Source organism: Hermetia illucens, chromosome 1 (genome assembly GCF_905115235.1).
Source record: "Hermetia illucens chromosome 1, iHerIll2.2.curated.20191125, whole genome shotgun sequence".
NCBI lineage: Eukaryota > Metazoa > Arthropoda > Insecta > Diptera > Stratiomyidae > Hermetia > Hermetia illucens.
The window spans coordinates 9,555,998-9,576,398 of NC_051849.1; the positions used below are offsets into that span (position 1 = coordinate 9,555,998).

At 42.6% G+C, this 20,401-nt stretch overlaps 1 protein-coding gene across 10 annotated transcripts in view; it reads right to left on the bottom strand.

The window, feature by feature from the left end:
• The window catches only part of LOC119646342 (protein quiver), a 140,412-nt gene that overhangs the window by 35,668 nt on the left and 84,343 nt on the right, over positions 1-20,401 (bottom strand). For 6 of the 10 annotated variants that reach the window (XM_038046768.1, XM_038046771.1, XM_038046775.1 and 3 more), the window contains one exon: positions 18,032-18,088. The exons of 2 other annotated variants lie outside the window; for them this stretch is intronic. In XM_038046768.1, the coding sequence (XP_037902696.1) occupies positions 18,032-18,088 (57 nt within the window). The remainder of the gene's footprint in view (positions 1-18,031; positions 18,089-20,401) is intronic. 2 more of the 10 variants (XM_038046772.1, XM_038046769.1) reach the window with 1 other exon arrangement.

Genomic DNA, 20,401 nt, shown 5'->3' on the forward strand with positions numbered 1-20,401 from the left:
CAGGAATCTATCGCAGGTCCATTTATATGGAACCTGATGATGGACGAACTGTTGGGGGAGCTTTCTACCGTTACTGAATGTGTTGCGTACGCAGATGATCTCCTCATTCTGAGGGGAACAATCGACTTGAGCTCGAGCAGCAGGGTACTGAGTACATGCGCATCGCTAACGTGTGGTCTCTAAAAGTCAGTGCCGCGGTCTCAACGGAAAAAAAAAGTCGCGATGATGCTGACAGGCTGTCTACGTCGTCTGCCCTTCGTTAAATTGGATGGAGTTTGTTTGAAATACCGGCAGAAAGTGGCATATTTGGGAATCACGATCGCAGAACGCATGTCTTTGGGTCCGCACCTGCGTGCGCTCAAGCCACGCTTGACTAAATTGGTGTGCATGTTGAGGTGTATGTTGAGGTGTGACTGGGATTGAAGCGGGAAAGCTGATAGATCCATTTATGTGGGACTCTTCCTTGCATGTTGTACATATGGGTCCCCTATGTTGTATGATTTTGCGATTACGGCGCAGGGCAGGAAACTTTTCTACCTCATCCAGGGCAGGAAACTGTTCTACGCTTGTCAGCGAGTGCCGCTGTTATCGTGTCTTCCTGTATGTCGTACGCATCCCCACGTACTCGAGGAGGGCGATCAGACCCGAGTCTGCAAGGAACTCATCTGAAGTGGCTCTGCCACGAAGCCTCACCGGAGGTTATCTGGTACAATGGGACCCGGGATGGCCCTCTGAGAGCATATGTTCCAGGAGAAATCCTGGAGGATGTGCTCTCGGCCCGGTTATTTGCGGTTGGCCCCCTAGTGGGAGTTTCATGGTGGTTGTGGTTATGCGGTGTTAGAGAGGCCTCGCATCCACTGATATGAATGCTGAGCCTGCACTCAGTATAAACCAGGACCGCTGTGCTTGCATGGCGGGGCTCTGATTGTAGTCCCAAAATCAATCCGTGTCCGAAGAGGTACTCACGTTAAACCCCCAGGACTTTCGTGTATATCGTACGGTCTAGACCGACGCCATGCAGGTCTTGTTGAGTGTTCCTCCTCTTGATCTAGAGATAGACGCGCTACGTCCTACATGATCTGGAGGGACGTATCTTTGCTACAAACCGGTTTAGTAAGTGTAGATCAGGTGGAAGGTCTAGGACCGTTGGCGGTCAAAAGGGTATTAGATGTGAGTGTAACAAACAAATGTGGGAAAGGTCAGGTCACGTATGAGTACGTCAGACATGTATCTGCCGGAGGAAGTTCCGTTGTGGACTTCGGGCTTGAGATGGGCTTCCTCCTGACGGGGCATGCTAGCTTGAATAAGCTTCTCTTCTCGCGGAACCTTGCTCCCAGTCAGTGTTGCGTTCTGTGTGGGGCAGACTTAGAGGACTGGTTCCATATCCTTTGTACTATGAACGGTATCTTTGATTTTAGCCAATGCCTTGCTACCAGTGAGACACTTCAATGGCGAATGGCCATAGTCGCCGTGGTAGACAGCCACCAGTCCTGTGCATTTTGTGTTAGTATTGTCTTGTGACGTCTTTCGTGTTGTATTATACGCAGAGCGTTTGTTGACTGGTGGAAAGGTTTGGATGCCATTCTCCGCTTGTCCGTATTGTCCCAGTTATCACACTTCTTCGCAGCGGGGTTTTCATTATCTAATCGGCAAATAAATGCCAGCCCATAATGGCTTTGCTTCGAAGTATCAATTGAGGCACTGTAGAGGTCCTTTTGCATTTTATCAGTTCTTCCATTACTATTTTTGCAAGTAGAAAGTATGGCCAGTTATAGGTTGGATTGGCTTCACCATTGTTCAGGCTAGGTACTCTGAATAGGCTCTAAATATTATAGACCGATTTGCTCTTGAAGCCTTCCTCTTTTGAGAATGCTGCAGAGACTACAATAGTCTCGTGTTTAATGTCTTTAATTACTTTTATTAACCCTTTGTTGCTTTGAAACTGGAGTATATTGTAACTAAATTTTCGTTTCATCGACGTTGCTTTTTTTCATTAAGGCTAGATAGAAGTTACTGCATCCCATTTTCTACGTTAAGTAATCAGTGTCCTTAGGTTTTTCAACGTAAAGCTTATCTACACGGGAATGTCGGCGCAAACGGCAAACTTAAATGCGTAAGGGATATTTTAGCATTATAAGAACGCATTTTATATATTTCGTAGGTCAGGATTCGATCGGGTGGAGTATCAGACCGACTCCTTGGAGTACTGTGTCACAGAGAAAAATGGGCTTGCGCTAGTATTCAGAAAACCCCGACTTGAGCAAGAATCCTATCTACCGTAATGGTAGTTACGGTTCGTAACAAAGAACCTCAAAATTACAAAAAAAAATCACAATCAAAAACCTTGCATAGATACATCTTATTTCTACTATTTTTATCTGACCATTAAATAGACAGAAACACTGATTCTCTGGCTTTTTGAAATCCTTTTGAATCCCAAAAAATCTGAACTAATTGTTGTGTTTGATTAAAGTGTTTTCTCATCATATGTAAATTTGATTTGTTATTTTTAAAAATGGAGTTTGCTAATAATATCATCTAAAATTTGACTAATCTAATCTAGGTGTAATTTAAAAATTCAAAAATTCAAAAACTCAAATCAAAAGCAATACATCTTATCAATACACATTTAGATAAACATTTATTTAAAATATTGAAAACTTTCTATAATGGTCTGCTGAAAATATCCTTTAATTATTTACCCTAAATCAATTTTTCCATGCAGGGTTATTTATTGATCGAATAGGTAGATAAGATAAGTGGAAAGGGTAAAGAAAATATCATCTAAAATGTCTCGGTTTAGTCCTACATGCAGATACAATAGACGTAAATCACGGTAACTACAAAAAAAAAAATCGTTTAATATTTGATATTGAAGGATTTGTGTTTACCAAGTAGAGGGAACCATTCAAGAGTATCAATGACAGTATAAAGGATAACACTTATGAATAAAAATGTATTCCCGGTTATCTGAAAAGCAATCGATCAAACTACAATGGAAAGTTAGGGAAACCAAGAGACTGAGGTGTCTTGAAAATATTAAATGTATTTCCTTTTCTTGTCTGGTAAAAATTTTGTATTGGAAAGGACTAGGCGGATTTAATTATAACAGGCTTTTTATGTATACAAGCAGTCCACAGTCCTTTTTGCATTTTTGCTAAATTTAAAAAGCAGGGTTAATTCATTGTCTGCCTATCCGTTTGCCCGTTCCTTTGTCCATCTATCCGTTTGAACCTTTGAAAGTCTGGATTTTACGAGGAGCAGTATAATTTGTGCCCCTCCACCATATATTGATAATTTTATAATTTTGTGGCGCGGCATTCGAAATTTATTTCGAATATCGCGAATACCAGCGGACAGATGACGTCACCGGCGCTCCACTTAGTTCAGACCTCGCTACAAGAGTGAAGAGCAGAGTTGGTGACGAGAAACGTCAGATAAGGAAGAATAATAATAAGTAAAAAAAAAAAACAGTTGGCAGTCATTGTGAGAAGAACGAGTTTTGTAGAGAAAGAAAATAGTTACGGACGGAAATCAGTATAATTTCTAATATCTCGGAGTTATAATAAGAATACTTTTTTGAAATGGTGTATTGAACTTTGTTAAATACGAGAACTTTGTTAAATACGAAAAACATGTCAGAAACCTATTTCGAATTATAAAAGAATACAAGCTCCTAAACTTTTCTGGTTACTATTGTTCTTTGCAGTAGGTTGGACCAATGGCGATAGGTATGAAACTACTAAAGATATTGTAGAACAGTGGAGACGGTATGAAGTCGAGCTTCCAGAGTTGAAATCTATTTGCATACCATCGTGAGAGCTTCGAGGTTTTTGTGATGTTTCCGGGTCAGCGTAAGCTACGAAAAGAAATGTTTACTCGGATTGATTTGAAAAAGATCCATCGAAACTAGCCAACTAGTGATATCAAGGAGCATGTGATCCAGTTAAAAACCCTTGGTGCATATTTCTAAACTTGGGGCCACATCAGGTGTGTTGCTAGTGGAATAAGTCCTCGCACGGTGGACCACCCTGTATGGTTGAAAGGCTGCAATGGCTATCGGATAGGGTGACTAAGGAGATCGTCAGAGAAGATACGAAACTTGCATCCGTTCATTGAAAATGAAGGCCTGCTAAAGGTGGAAGGAATGCTGACTTGCAAATGATTCCAAACATCGTTCTGTTGCCTCGGAATCATTACGTTACATTCCTGATAATACAGGAAGCACATAAGAATATTCTACACTCTTTACTCTCTTTGACGATTTGAGGGCGCAGTATTCGATTCGATTCGATCTGATGGTAATTTGTAGCAAGCTCTACCGCTATCTGACCTGTGGTAGGTATTTGGATAGTCGAACTCAGCAGCGGTTCCCTAACCCCCGTGTATGCATCACGCAGTAGACTACGTAGGTCCCTTCAGAACGCAAATGTCTAATGACCGGTTTAATACTGTTCTGTTTCCATAAGTATGGTAACTTAGACAGTGGATTTGGAACTAGTAAGCGACTTACTTGTCGGTGCTTCCCTGGCAATACTGCGAGAGGAGATCTTTGTTCAGAAAAAACAGCAAGAAGCAATCAATTGGGCGAGGGGATCTAGCAGGCAATAGAAGTGGGAACGAAGAAGATTACATCTAGCTATATTTACGAAAGAAGATACTGGGAAACAACCCGCGGCGATAATTTAATATCAAGACCTTTTCGGAAAAATCGATGAGCTTCTGAGCATACAGGCTAGGTTTAGAAGAGGACTGCTAGGGAAGATAGAAATCGCTGTATTCGGCGTTAATAACAAGGTCTACGGAAACGTTGACACCCTCCGATATGATCAACCCTACGATAGCGCAACGGAATCTGCTCCTGAAAAGTGCACAGAAATTAATGGAGTTTGCAGAGAAACTGGATTAAGTGATTAGCATGGTGAACGATATGTCTAAAGAGTACATAAGAATCGAACATGATAGTCCAGGTTGCTAATGTAATGTACCGCCACTATACGTCTTGGGACCTCTTTTTCAAAGTGCAGCAGTACATTAATGGCTTTGCTAACTCTGTAGTCTCTGCAGTCTTATCTATGCTTTACCACGTACTGTTACTGTTCCTAGACCAAAATAAAAGAAGAATGTTATCTAGAAGATAGTTCTTTATTAATCTTTCCTATTGTGTACAACCATAACCTTTGGTTACATATAGATTGGAACAAGCTGTATTTTCAGGCCAAAATCTAACTCTGCAATGTCCTAGAGTCCCCGGTTGATAAACACACGAGGGTCATTGGACGAAAGCGCAGCAAATGTCCTCGGCTCAGGGTTAACTGGAGTTGCCACGCCTCTCCTAATGTACAGTCTCCGGCATGAAGCCAGCAGAACTCTATCCTAAAGACGGTCAGAATCGGCTTGGAGCCAACTAGTGACCAACCTGTCTAGTATAGGAACCAAGACAGGCCACTTTCTCTATCCTCGTCTCGGCTTTTACTCAATCTTTTGTTTGCTAGAATCGGCAACAATCCATAATTGCCGATTTTGCAATTGAGTAAAGTTCACACGTCAACCTTCCGTAGCAATGAAAAACCGTAATTCATCAATATCAATACAGCAATTACTTGGAGCACATGGTGAGAACTGGTGGGCGTGGTTTAAGTGATCGTGCGAGTACTCAGAACGAAGCGGGATAGTACTATTGCCACGTACCAAAAGTGTCTGAAGCTTTTGGTGGGGACTTTTCATATCATAACAAGGTGCTCTAGTCGTATCTACATATTTCAAGGATATGACTTTTTATAAAGAACTGGATGCAAAATATAACAAAATATATTCTAGACTTCGTAAAGGCCGCAACGTACTATCGAAGATTGGGCCGAAATAGTGACAGACTAGTTCAAAATAAACTTCAAAGGTTGTCAGAATTACCTTGTAGTTTCCCTAACTAATCCGAAGCACCCAAAAAGAAGGATTTGATAAAGCTATGCCGGTAAGAAGCAAATATGAAACAATACCGTCCCTGGTACCAATCGCTACCCAGTTAAAGCATCGTAAAAGACTTCGTTTCAAATAAGGAAGATAAAAAAAGGCGAATATTGTTGTTTAAATTTGTTTTATAATTTTCTTTCGCGCTGTTTCGATTCTTTTGTAATTATTTTCTATAACTGGAGTCTAATAGTCCAAATATAGTAGGTAAATAAAAATGAATCCCTTATTCGTGGCGTAAATCACATTTATTCCGCACAAGAAATCGCTGAGGACCTGAAGGCTCAAGGCATATCCAGTGTCCTTTTCGTTAAACCCTCCGCCACAACGAAGGTAGAGGGCCGTAGAATGAGTCTATGGCTAGTCACTTTTGACGCAACCTTCCAGATCGATGATCTCACCCCAATTAAAGCGGCAAACCGCACTTTGATTCGCTTTGAGCGGATCATGAACACAGTGCAAAAACTGCCAGCGAGTCAGCCATGCGGTGCCAAACTGCCATCTCCAACATCGCTGTGCCAAGTGTAAGTGTCCCAAGACGCGGGACGAAAACCCCAAGTGCGTGAACTGCGGGGCAAACGACCACTCCGATAACTAACGCAAATTCCCTAACTTAGCCAAAATTATGGCGAGGAGAAACACCCAAAAACGGGCCCCTTCATCCTAGACTAACTCGATCCAACTGAACACACTTCGCCTTATCTCAACTCGGCCATCCACCTCATTCGATGATGCACTACGCCGCAGCAACTCAATTTCTTCAACTCCACAATTTGATTGGAACCAAAATTCTGTATTGCTTCTCTTAAATTCACTTTATCATATTCCCACACAACACTTTTCGCACCCAGACCCACTGGCACTATCTCACCAATTGCCTTCGTTAAACCCAAAACGGTCAAAATGTCCATTCAGCAAAGTAAAAACAAAAAGTCGACTGGGCTTGATAAAATTTCAGCCATTATCATCAGAAAATGCTCTGCAACCATCAGTGCCTTCCTGGCTTTTTTGATTAACTATTACTTGCTGAATGTCCACTTTCCCGCGAGCTGGAAGTGTGCTCACATCACTCCTAACCCAAAGAAAGATGAAAATTCTGTCCTTCCTAATAGTTACAGGCCTATCTCCATATTCAAATCTTCGAGCGGACCATCAAATTAACCATCGATGAGCACTGTGATAAAAACAATACTATCCCAGATTTCCAGTTCACCAACCGAACTGGTCATTAGGTTGAACCCGCCCTCTTAATTTTCAAAACCGATATCTTACTCGGGATTGACAACAAAACACCCACAAAGCCTGCCTCCTGGATATAAAGAAAGCTTTCGACTCCGTATAGCAATACGGATTAGTCTATAAGCTCAGCAACATCCTTAATTTCTATCCGCACCTCTGCAAGCTAATTTTTAGTTTCCTAGATTGTCGGCACTGCTGGAATCCCACAAAGTTCTGTTCCTCTCGCAACCCTGTTCTTGCTCTTCACACCGGACATTCCCAAGCCCGCTCCTTACCAGAGTCCTATCAAGATCCTACAATATTCCGATGACCACATAATTTATACATCCACGAAGGGCATAGTCTGCAGGTAAGCTCGTCTGAATTAATATTTGGACGAGCTTTACCGATACTTTACCAAGTGGAAACTTACCCCCAATCCTCAAAAGTGTTAAACGATTGTCTTCCGCGAGAATAGAATGAGGATGACTCTGAAAATGCCTTCTGCTACCAAGAACCTGTCTTTCAATGTCAATTCAAATCCCAAACCCTTCCCACCCCTTTGATCCTACCTCCTCAACCCTCTACCCAAATAAACCATCTACAACGATTGAAGGTTTTTTGTAATTTTTCCTTCTGCCTTGTTTGCATGTTAACATGGCTTGGAATTCCCGAAATATCAAAAGGATCATCATCATCATCAACGGCGCAACAACCGGTATCCGGTCTAGGCCTGCCTTAATAAGGAACTCCAGACATCCCGGTTTTGCGCCGAGGTCCACCAATTCGATATCCCTAAAAGCTGTCTGGCGTCCTGACCCACGCCATCGCTCCATCTTAGGCAGGGTCTGCCTCGTCTTCTTTTTCTTTTTTTACCATAGATATTGCCCTTATAGACTTTTCGGGCTGGATCATCCTCATCTATACGGATTAAGTGACCCGCCCACCGTAACCTATTGAGCCGGATTTTATCCACAACCGGACGGTCGTGGTATCGCTCATAGATTTCGTCATTGTGTAGGCTACGGAATCGTCCATCCTCATGTAGGGGGCCAAAAATTCTTCGAAGGATTCTTCTCTCGAACGCGGCCAAGAGTTCGCAATTTTTCTTGCTAAGAACCCAAGTTTCCGAGGAATACATGAGGACTGGCAAGATCATAGTCTTGTACAGAAAGAGCTTTGACCCTATGGTGAGAGGTTTCGAGCGAAACAGTTTTTGTAAGCTGAAATAGGCTCTGTTGGCTGACAACAACCATGCGCGGATTTCATCATCATAGCTGTTATCGGTTGTGATTTTCGACCCTAGATAGGAGAAATTATCAACGTTCTCAAAGTTGTTTTCTCCTATCTTTATTCTTCCCGTTTGTCCAGTGCGGTTTGATGTTGTTGTATGGTTTGTTTCGGTGCTGACGTTGGCAACCATATAATTTGTCTTGCCTTCATTGATGTGCAGCCCACGATCTCGACCCAATCAGCGCCTGCTCGATCTGGATGAAGGCAGTTTGTACGTCTCGGGTGGTTCTTCCGATGATTTTGATATCGTCAGCATAGGCCAGCAGTTGGGTGGACTTAAAGAGAGACATCAGCATCATGGATTACCTTTTCTAGGGCCAGATTAAAGAGGATGCATGATAGGGAATCCCCTTGTCGTAGACCATTGTTGATGTTGAATGGTCTCGAGAGTGATGCTGTTGCTTTTATCTGCCCCCGCACATTGGTCAGGGTCAGCCTAGTCATTCTTATCAATTTGGTCGGGATATTGAATTCTCTCATGGCCGTGTACAGTTTTACCCTGGCTATGCTGTCATAGGCGGTTTTAAAGTCGATGAAAAGATGGTGCAACTGATTTCCATACTCCAACAGTTTTACCATTGCTCGCCGCAGAGAGAAAATCTGATCTGTTGCTGATTTGCCAGGAGTGAAGCCTCTTTGGTACGGGCCAATGTTGTTCTGGGCGTATGGGGCTATCCGGCCTAGCAAGATAGCGGAGAATATCTTATAGATGGTACTTAGAAATATGATACCTCTATAATTGCTGCATTGCGTGATATCCCCCTTTTGATATATGCATTCATTCGCTATCCCATACTTTGAGCATAAGTTGATGAACCACTTGGTGTAATTGGTCGCCTCCATATTTAACCAATTCGGCTGTTATTCCATCGGTTCCTGGGGACTGATTTTTAAGCCGATGAATTACACGGACTGTTTCTCCTAAACTTGGTGGTGGCAGTATTTGTCAGTCGTCTTCAGTTGGCGGGACCTCCAACTCGCCTGGTTCTGTTCTGGTTGTTCAGTAGCTCATCAAAGTACTCAACCCATCGCTCCAATATGCCCATTCTGTCGGAAATCAGATTTCCCTCTTAGTCTCGGCAGGATGAGCATCGAGGTGTGTAAGGCTTCATCCTGCTGACTTAGTGATAAAACTAGCGCGCCTAGTCCGGTTGCTCCCTGTATTTTTCGAGTTCACAGACCTGCTGGTTTTCCCAGGCTTCCCTTTCCGTCTGTGAAGTCGCTTCTCCGCTCGACGAAGTTCGTGATAAGTCTCCGCGCGTACCTGCGTCCTTTGAGAATGCAACATTACTCGGGATGCAGCATTCTTTCTTTCGCGGCTGGGGCCAAGTATGTTTGTGGCAGTATTTCTGATAACGTTCTTCAGGTGATTGTGAAGGTTCTTATAGAAAGTTATTTTTCAGTAATCAGTTTTTAACAAGAAAGTGGGAAATTGATGCACGAATGACAATTCTTTACGTTTCGGCAGTAATAGTAGCAGACTCTATAGCAAATTCTGACATTTTTATCTGAATGGCAATAAAACTTACGTTGATAATTGATTTGCACTGAACGGGATTCGAATCTTGGGCACGTTGAATATTTGCGATATTTCTTCTTTTGTGACTTGATTTGAATTAGAATAATAATGACACAAAATACTAACGCAATCGAATATTATCGATTAAGATTAGAATTAAAGTTAAAAAAATGTTAACTCACATTGAAATGATCCTCCCAATTTAAACCTGACTTCAAAGAAACTGTATTCTTCCGAAAATTTCCTTTCGGAACACCCAAAAAAAACAATATTTCATCATCGTCCTTAGCATTTCAGCGGGATATTGACAGTTTTATATTTTTATGAGTAACTGACAGTTGCCGAGCAACTGAAATTTCTTGGCTCAAATGGTGACGTCACACAACATGGCGCGGGTTTTCCAGTCTGTTTGAATTTGATTGAAATTTAAAATGCTGATAATTTTAAACACAAATAATTACACGGTAATAGATTACAGTTCACAGCAAATCATTGCTAATGGACCAATGGACATTATGTATTTAGATTGCAAGGCATTTAAATTTAACAAGTCGGGAAACCGGAAGCTAGACGCTTCAGGTATGAAAGGTTTTGTGTATTTCTTTTATAAAGAGATGTGGTTGTGCATATGTCCCATTAGCATGTAGCACGTAAAATATGCATATATTATGTGGAAATAGCCACTTTCAAGTGATATTGACATTCATAGTCTTGAATTTGCAGAGGAGCGACAGATTTGACCTAGTATATCTTTGTTAGTAATAGTGTGATTTTTACCAAATTTGGCGCGATCATGCTCTATATTATAGCCTACATTACTGCAAAATTTTGTGATTCTAGGATGAACCTAAGGGGGGTTTTCCTGTCAATTACTAAAAATTGTAGTAATATACTATTATTAACTTTATTTGAACAGATATCGATGTGGAGGGTATTTCGGAGCCTAGGCACCATATAGTTGCAGCCCCCTGATTTCCAGATTTTTCGGTTGGGTAGTTCCTGAGAATGGGTTCGTTAAAAAAATGACTACTTTCAACCCCCCGCACTCCTCACCTTTTCAACAGAAGTCAAAACTAAGACCGGCTTCGGAAAGTACTAGACTTTTAATTTGATACCCCACATGACTATATTTGATGAAAAAAAAATTTACACCCCCCTTTTGCATGTATGGGGACCCCCCCCGTTAAATTCGTCGTAAAAGGATGTAATTCACTATATGCGTGAGCGTTCACAGTTTCCACCTCTCTACCAAATTTGGTATCAATTGCTATAACTGTCTCCGAGAAAAATGCGTGTGACGGACAGACAGACAGACAGTAAACCGCAGTGCTTCGGTGGTGGACAACTTGGCCACCTTGGCATATAATGTTACAAGTGATTTGGATCTAGAGAAGGAAGTGTTCAAGCGAAGTACGACCTTACCGAGAACACCAGTAGCAAGAACAACCAAGGATGAACTGAAGATGGATCGTTGGACGACAAAAACTGTAACAACACCCACAGCATATGTTCAAGATGCGCGACAGCAAGAGGTGCTCCAGGAACAAGATAAGGATCCATTCAAAAGAAGCTCATCAACTTTGAGATCTCCACCAATGCTAAAGGCGATGAAGGATAAAGTACAGGCAAGATCAATAACTGGCAAAAGTGAAACAGCGTATAAAAGGAGTAACCCTGTCGGGGCTTATAAGGAGCGGAGTCCCGATCCGGAGGAATTACCATTTATCCAGCTTGGGGCAAAAATAGTTGAGCTGTCCGAGTTCATCAAGGACAAACACAACGTGCACCAAGCCATAAAGAATATGGTGAGGGCCATTAGAGTCCTCTATAATAGATCGCAGATGGAGGAAAAGAATACTAAGGATACGCCGAACCCCGCTGCACCAACAGTGTCACAAGCGACCCAAGTGACACCTAACCGTACTACCATCGAAACACGGCGAAATAAACGAGTACGGGAAAGAACCCGTCCAGATGCGATTGTTATCTCCAGTAAGGGCAATCTGTCCTACGCGGAGATACTCAGAAAGGTCAAAGCGGATCCCGACCTAAAAGATCTGAGCGGAAATGTGAATCGAATCCGAAGAACCCAGAAAGGGGATCTCATGTTCGAGCTGAAAAGATCCAGCGTGGGCAAGGCTGATGACTTTCGCACTCGGGTGAAGGACTCACTTGGGGAGAATGCCGCAGTGCGTGCCCAAAAACATGAGATCTACATACAATGTAAGGATCTCGATGAAATAACATCAAAAGCAGAAAGTTGTACTGCTCTGAAGGAGCAATTCAAGTTGGAAGAACTTACAGAGGAGTCTGTTGTAAGTTTACGAAAAGCCTATGGCGGTACTCAAACGGCCACAATACGAGTACCAGCGGAGGCAGCGCAGATGTTGTTGGCTGCCGGAAAAGTTCGGATTGGATGGGTTGTCTGCCGTTTAAGAGAACAGACTTCACTAAAGAGGTGCTTTAAATGCCTCATGTTTGGGCACTTCCCCAAGGTATGCACCAGCAGCATTGATCGATCCGATCGATGCAGAAGGTGTGGGGAGAAGGGCCATATTGCCAGGGAGTGCAATAGGGACCCCAAATGCCTATTGTGCGAGGTGAAAGAGGGGCAAGATAACCGGCATATTGCCGGAAGCAGTAAATGTCCTGAATTTAGGAAGGCGCTCATTGCAATAAGAAAATGAGGTTTATTCAGATAAACCTCAATCATTGCAGGGTCGCTCAGGATTTACTTGAGCAGACCACGTTCGAATCAGAGATGGAAATCGCCATCATAAGTGAGCCGTACAGAAGCCGTCACGGTGGCGTATGGGTCACAGATTCGACTGGTGGAGCGGCGATATGGGCTTGCGGTCGACAGGCCATACAATGTACTGCAAGTCAGGCAGCCAGTGGCTTTGTGTGGGCGAAAATAAGTGGTGTATATGTATACAGCTGCTACGCTCCACCAGTTTGGCACTGTCTGAATTCGGGCAAATGCTTGATAATCTTGTTCTCGACGCAAGGGGTATGTCCTGGTGCGTCAGCGAACGCTACACCCACAGCGATCACCAGGCAGTTTTCTTTGAAACATGTGTCGAACCTCAGGGCAAAGAGCTGTCATGCCCCAAACCGAAAAAGATTTCAGGCTGGTCTGCAAAATCTTTGGATGAGCAGAGCTTCTTAGAGGTGTGGTTAGATCAACCTGATAAAGCAGGCGCCTCTACGGAAAGAGCCGTCCATCTGGCTCAATGCATCGGCAAAGCATGTGACGCGTCCATGCCTAGGAGGTGCGCATTCCCCCGTAGAAGACCAAACTACTGGTGGAATCATGAACTGACCGGCCTTCGATCAGCCTGCCACCGAGCCAGAAGAGCGGCTCAGAGGGCGGTAGGTAGAGTCGATCAGGGACAGAAAGAGTGCGCCTACAAGGCAGCCCGCAAAACCCTCAAGCTCGCCATCCAGCGAAGCAAGAGGAAATCCTTTAGGGAGCTCTGCTCAGAAGCGGACATAAACCCGTGGGGGAGAGCTTATGGAATCGTGATGGGACGATTTAGAGGCCGTTCGTCTCCGCAGATCACGTGCCCCACCCTCTTGTTGAAAATCATCCAGGGGTTATTCCCTCAACAAGAGGAGAACACCGACACATTCAAACCACCTCTGAATGTGACGGCAATCCCGCCAGTCACCAGAGACGAGCTCCTGGAGATCTGCGGCAGAATAGGAGACAATAAAGCACCGGGTCTGGACGGAGTACTGAATAAGGCCCTTAAGCTTGCCGTGAAATCCAGGCCGGACATGTTCGCTGAGTTGTTCGAAGCGTGCATGTCCGAGGGAATATTTCTAGCGGTATGGAAGCGGCAGAAGTTGGTGCTTCTGCCTAAGCCTGGTAAACCTCCAGGTCAGCCATCCTCATACCGACCCATATGTCTTTTGGACACGGTGGGGAAAATGCTAGAGCGGGTAATCTATAACAGATTACTCCCGGTAGTTGAGAACCAAGGCGGCCTTTCAGATCGGCAGTATGGGTTCCGTAAAGCCAGATCAACCATTGATGCCATCAAATTGGTTACTGGCTTGGCCAAAGATGCCATCCACGAAAAGGGTAATACCAGCAAATATTGCGTGGTAGTAACCCTGGACGTGAAAAATGCATTCAATTCGGCCAATTGGAATCTAATCCGGAAATCCCTAGCGAAGGTTGGTATTCCCGCCTGTCTCGCCGCAATTGTCGATAGTTATTTAACTGAAAGGAGGCTCTGGTACGACACTGATGACGGACCGCAGGAGTACGTCATTTCCACGGGTGTCCCGCAGGGCTCCGTATTGGGCCCACTACTGTGGAACATGATGTACAACGATGTACTTAATCTTCCCCTTCCGGAGGAAGCCACAGTGGTGGATTACGCTGACGACATTGTACTGGTTGTTGTCGCAAAGCATCTCGAAGATGGTGAGTTATACTCAAGCGAGGCAATCAGTGCTGTCAAATGCTGGTTAGAGAGCTCTGGTCTGACGCTTGCGGAGGAAAAAAACGGAAGCGGTCCTCATCACGAAGCGCCGGAAGAGAAATTACGCTTGTGTTAGAGTCGGGAATCATATCATCACTTCCAAGCCGGCCATCAAATACTTGGGGGTGGTGATAGACAGGAAGCTCAGCTATAAGCAACACATACAGTATGTTTGTGATAAATCATCCACGGCATACCTCTAGGTTGCTTATAGCCAGGGTGGTGACCTCAATCATGCTCTACGCGACCCCAGTTTGGAGCGAGGCGTTGCGGATGTCAGTTAACACTAGCAAACTGGATGCAGTCTACAGGAGGACAGCTCTGAGGGTATGCTCTGCCTTCAGGACTGTCTCAGATGATGCAGCATTCGTCATCTCTGGAATGATGCCGATTGACATCTTGAGATGGCGAATATATACCATGCGAAGCCAATCTCTCCCTTATTGCAGACGAAGAAGGCTGAGAGGGAGAGATCCATAAATGGATGGCAAGAGCGGTGGGAACGCTCGGGAAAGGGTCGGTGGACTCACAGGCTCATTCCTGCCATCAAGGAGTGGTTGGAGAGACGACACGGTGAGATTAATTATAATCTCACCCAGTTTCTCACGGGACATGGAGGATATCTCCAATACCTTCACAGGTTTAAATTGGAGAATTCACCCGACTGTCCAAATTGCCATGGAGTCCCAGAGGACCCAGAGCATGTATTCTTCCACTGTCCGAGATTTGTGGAAGAAAGGAGGAACCTAGAGAAGACTCTAGGGGAGGTGCTGGTACCAGAAAATCTAGTGCCGAAAATGCTAGCACATCCAGAGAAATGGGACGCGGTCAACTCCATGATCGCATCAATTCCAAGATAAATTGCGAAAGGCAGAGGAAAGGAGAAAAACACGGTCACGTACGCCGCGTGTAGAAGAAATGGGATTAAGCTAGAGTGAGCTGACTCCGCCCCGTGATGTAATACCTTATGGTGGTTCCGCGGGGCAGGGAGGGAGTCGGGGGTGGTTTTAATGGGTAAAAATCCCACACGCTGTTGTGTCCAGACCAGTGTCTTTTGAAGATTTCCACCTCCTCAAAAAAGACAGACAGTAAACCGATTTTAATAAGTTTTTGTGTTTACACAAAACCTTAAAAATGAAGCCACTGGATTGTGTTTCGCCAGTGGAGTGGCCAAGTCGAAACGCCGCCTGTGTTAGCGCCACTATATTCATTGGTTTTCGGAAATCGGCCAGATTCCATACATTTTTTGACTCATATCTAGCAGTACAGTAATTGTATTAAAATGACGCCATTTAGTCTAACAAAAGTTGTTCCAGGTAATTTTATGCCAATTTAGAAGCAAGTATAATGGGAAACAATAAAGTTTTACCACTACCTGGCTGGTGCGAAATAAGTGGACAGCTTTCAATTGCAACCAGAACTGAATGTTTTTACTGGAGTTGATGGGGGAATGGTAGTAATGTAAGACAGGACATCGTTTGTCGGGTTAGCTAGTTTAAAATAGCTGAAATTAATTAAATTTTTATTCCAGTTAAAAAACTAAACTCAATTTATCTCAAAACTTTGAAGTGGATTTTCCTTGTGCATCCACGGTATGTAATTTTCGCATTTCGTTACCGCTCAATAAAGAATATGAAATTTGAATCTGAAATTTCAGTGATTTGAAGCTTAATCGGGCCAAATTGCAATTTCGGGATGCTAAAATCGACCCTATTGAGCGGAACAAATATCTGAAATCAAAACTGAACAAACCATGGCATTACTAGATCAATTACCGTCGCCTAATGGGTTATATTGCTAAAATTCCAGATACTGAAGGGAAATTAACATCAATTTATATTGGGAAAACCCTAGAAGTATACCTAGATAAAACTTTGGTAATACCTCCTCTACAGTTATATTACTTACTTATATTCAAAACAATCTGTTAGGATAAGGTAATTTTAGCTTTTAGTTCAAGCTAGTATATCGATAGGTCGATAAATAAGGTTTTTAGATATTCGTGAATTTGGCAATTTTTATTTGATAAATTACAACGTTGATAAGTCCCACTGATTCCGTACTAAGCTAATTAGCAATTTAAAATATTATATTCACAAAATAGTAATAATTCGACTTTACCACCAAAAAGAATTGTATTTTTATTTTTAATTTAACTTTTTTAAATCAACGTTTCGACAAATTTATTTGCCATCTTGAGGGCTATTGGGATGAATTACATCCAGGTTCCTATAATTTTGGCTCAAATTATCTCAAAATAAAAATCAAACTATTTTTCGCCTAAGCTTGAGTTATTAATACTTTGTCAAGAACAATTGATTGTATTTCTAAAATTAGTACTGAATACTATATATTTAAATTATATTGAAAAATTATTATTTATATCACTTTATCTGAACAAATACTTAACCTATTTTTTAAGCAGCCTCAAAGCTCTTTCCGAGGTCCATTCTTTCATCAAACCTTATTTAGATGGCTTTGGTGATGGTGAATTATAAATCAAACTAAAAGATGTTTATAGCAACATTTTTTAGTTAAATTTATATTTAATTGGATTTGTGATAATTGGTAATAGTCTTTAATCACGAATACTGTGGATTTATACTATATATTTGGCATGCTTTTAATCGTAATGGAATTTATTTTATTAATTTTTTTTTTTAAATATTATATTGTCGATTATATCATATCATAAATGCCTGTGATGTATATTAACCTTTAAGATCTTCCATGAGAAACCAAACCATTGCCCAAACCAAAACCCGATGGTAATCTTTTACTATTTCCATTTTAAGGCAACATTAAATCCTTTTTACTAAATTTAGGAATTTAGGAAAACTACCATTACATAAGGACATGGGTAATTCATTCCAGTGATCGAGGACTATTCATGCTTTTTTTGATAAACTTGATGAAAAAGGGATATTATTAGTACTTTAAAAAAATCTATACAAACTGTGCAATCACTAGCTACAAAATTGATAGGTGAACCTCGAGATATCGGACAGGACTTTTGTTAAAAAATAATTAATTCAAGTAAAAAATAGATATTCATGGGAATACGAAATTGTTGCACAAGATGCATGACTTCAACCCAAAATGTGTTCTGAATATCTTAGATACTATAATATATTAGGAGGGTGGGAATGCAAAAATATGACAATACAGAAGAAGAATGAAAGTTTAGTATAACAATCCAAGGGAAAGTTCACATTTAACACATTCCATAAATTTTCTCATTTTCCCTCTCCATCTTTTGTGTGTTATGTTAAAGACTGTGTTTGTGTACAAACAAAATGGATGTGTTTTCTGTGTTTTAGGGTTGCGTATGTGCATTATAAATGCGAATGGATGTGTTTCTGTATGTTAGGGTTTATCAATGTGCATTATAAATTTGCAGACCAGCATTCCACGGAATTTTAAATAAAGCACATTTTTCGCTTTCGAATTGTTTCAATTTTTTTTTTTGATTTGGATGCGCAAATGTCTGTCATAGTTAAATTGTATTTAATTGATTGGAATTCAAAAAGAAAACCCGTACTTTGACATTCGGCCGACACCTGTGGAATCCAGATGCTTAATAGTACGCCCAACACTGCTGTAAGAAAAGAGAATAGAAAATGTGGAGAAAAAAAACACTAGTTTCTATGAGTTTTTTTTTGGTTGTTGTTGTTTCTTACACACACACAGAGTTACAGAAAATTTCAAAAATTTCCCTGAGAATTTTCTATCATCACAGAAATTGGAAATCGAGAATCTTCAAAAAGATTCAGCACGTTTCCATTAATTGAAATCAAAGGACTCCAAATACTTTTTAACGAATGCAATTAGCTCATTGATTACTAGAAGAAAGTAAAGCAATTTATTACTCTCGAGAAAAATAAATGAGGAAAAGAAACAAAATTGATTTCCATTATTAAATCGATTTAACCTAATTAAGGGCGCCCTTAGAACTTTGATGTGAATCAATTACACCTACATGAGCATGGGAAAATTATCTCAAAGAAGTTCATAGATTCGCTTTTAGGAAAATTTGGTAATGCTGTTATGATACTTGCTTAATTTGCAGCTGGAAAAATAACTTAATTCCTGAGTGGACTAGGTCCTTGGAAAAATAGTATTTCTTTTTTTAGATTTTTACTATTTTACAGAATATTATTGTCCTTTGAATCTGTCAACATTGGCTATTGCGCTTGTTCGCAAGGGGACCAAAATGCCAGTCTCCCAACTCCAATACAAACCTTCTCCACAATCCGGCTATTGACCAACTTTCTTGCTGTTCAGACGGCCTAAACTCTAAACAACTCGCCTGAGAATATTGGTGAGTAATGGGCCACCACCTTGTCGTGGTAGGGGAGCCTGTAGTAGTTTCCTACTACACTAAGGGTGTCCAAAAATATGAATATGGAAACGATGGATTTAAACTCCCCAAGTGGTAGGAAGTCACAGACTTCGAATCCACTCGCGACCATGAGCAATCATGTCGCGGCCGAGGCGCGGATTTTGGAGGCCTCACCACATTCATATTCGCCTACAGATCAATCTGTAGAAGGCATGCTTTCCGACTCAGTGGGAAGTTTGCACTTGGTGCCTACGGCGAAGTTAGCCAGAAAGGAAAGTACGAAAACTCTCAAATTGGGAGAAACTGGAAATCCGACTACGGCCGGCTCGTCCGCGGTACTACAGCCCAAATCTACCCGCAAGCGGAAGAGGAAGGCCCGGTGGAAGGGAACTTCGGCCACTAAGGAGGGGGGACTACAGGCTGAATCCTGCCTGTCAGAGCCTTCTCCTTCATCCTTACTGGGAAGAGCGGAAGAATGGGAAGCTGGTGACGTGGACGCTACTGGTTTAACGCCGGGTGTGGAAATGGATCCAAGCGGTCCGGGCACCGTGAACCTGGAAAGGCTCTAAGCCGACGGCAGAAGAGAGCACTGCGAAGGAAGATGAAGCATCTTGGGAATGAGGACATGGACGTGGCTGTACCACTAGGCGCGGTAACGCCTAGAGAAATCGGACGCAAGGAAGCGGAATCTCCGGCGGAAGGTGGGGATAAACTGGAAACCCCGGTAAGATCCACACTGGATGCACCAGACTCTTCTGTCAGCGGTAATGCGCGCAAGAAGCGTAAGACCAACACATCTGCTGTGGCCAACGCTTTATTGTGCTCCGCACCAGGGCTTATATCCACGCGTCTCGCGGGGATTAGGACCGGTGTACCCCCCGTATGGGGCCTCTCACTGAGGAAGGGACTACAGAGTGAATCCTACCTGCTAGTAACTTCTCCTACACCTTCCAAGGAACAGGCGGAAGGAAGGGAAGCCAGAGAACGGAACTGACTTGATGCCAGTTCCAGTGATCGAATCTATGCAACCCGGACACCGTAAACCAAGTAAGGTGCTAAGTGGAAAACAGGCAAATGCGCTGCGGGATGAGATGAGATCTTTCGTGGATGAGAACATGGGAATTGCGGTACTTCCAAGTACGGCTTTTCTCAGAGAAATCAATCACGAGGGGATCGAGTCTCTGGCGGTACGGCGTGAGGGAAACCCTGCCATACGCGGACTGTCGCATACGCTTCTAACTGTTTTCCATAAGACAATAGACTAAGTTTATGTCGAAAAACATAAAGATTGGTCAAATCAACCTGCAGCATGCCAAAGCTCCCTCCTACCTGTTGGCAGCGAGAATGACAAAGCTACAGGATTTCCCCTATATCTTTCTGGTGCAAGAACCGTGGATTCGATTTAACAGAATCTGTGGCATTGGATCAGTAAAGGGGGCTAGGATCTTCTACGACGAAAGATCCATAAGACCGAGAGCTTGCGTCCTGATGTCAAGACGGTTAGAGGCAACTATGCTGAGACAATATTTTTCCCAGGACTTAGCTACGGTCATCATACAATACCAAATA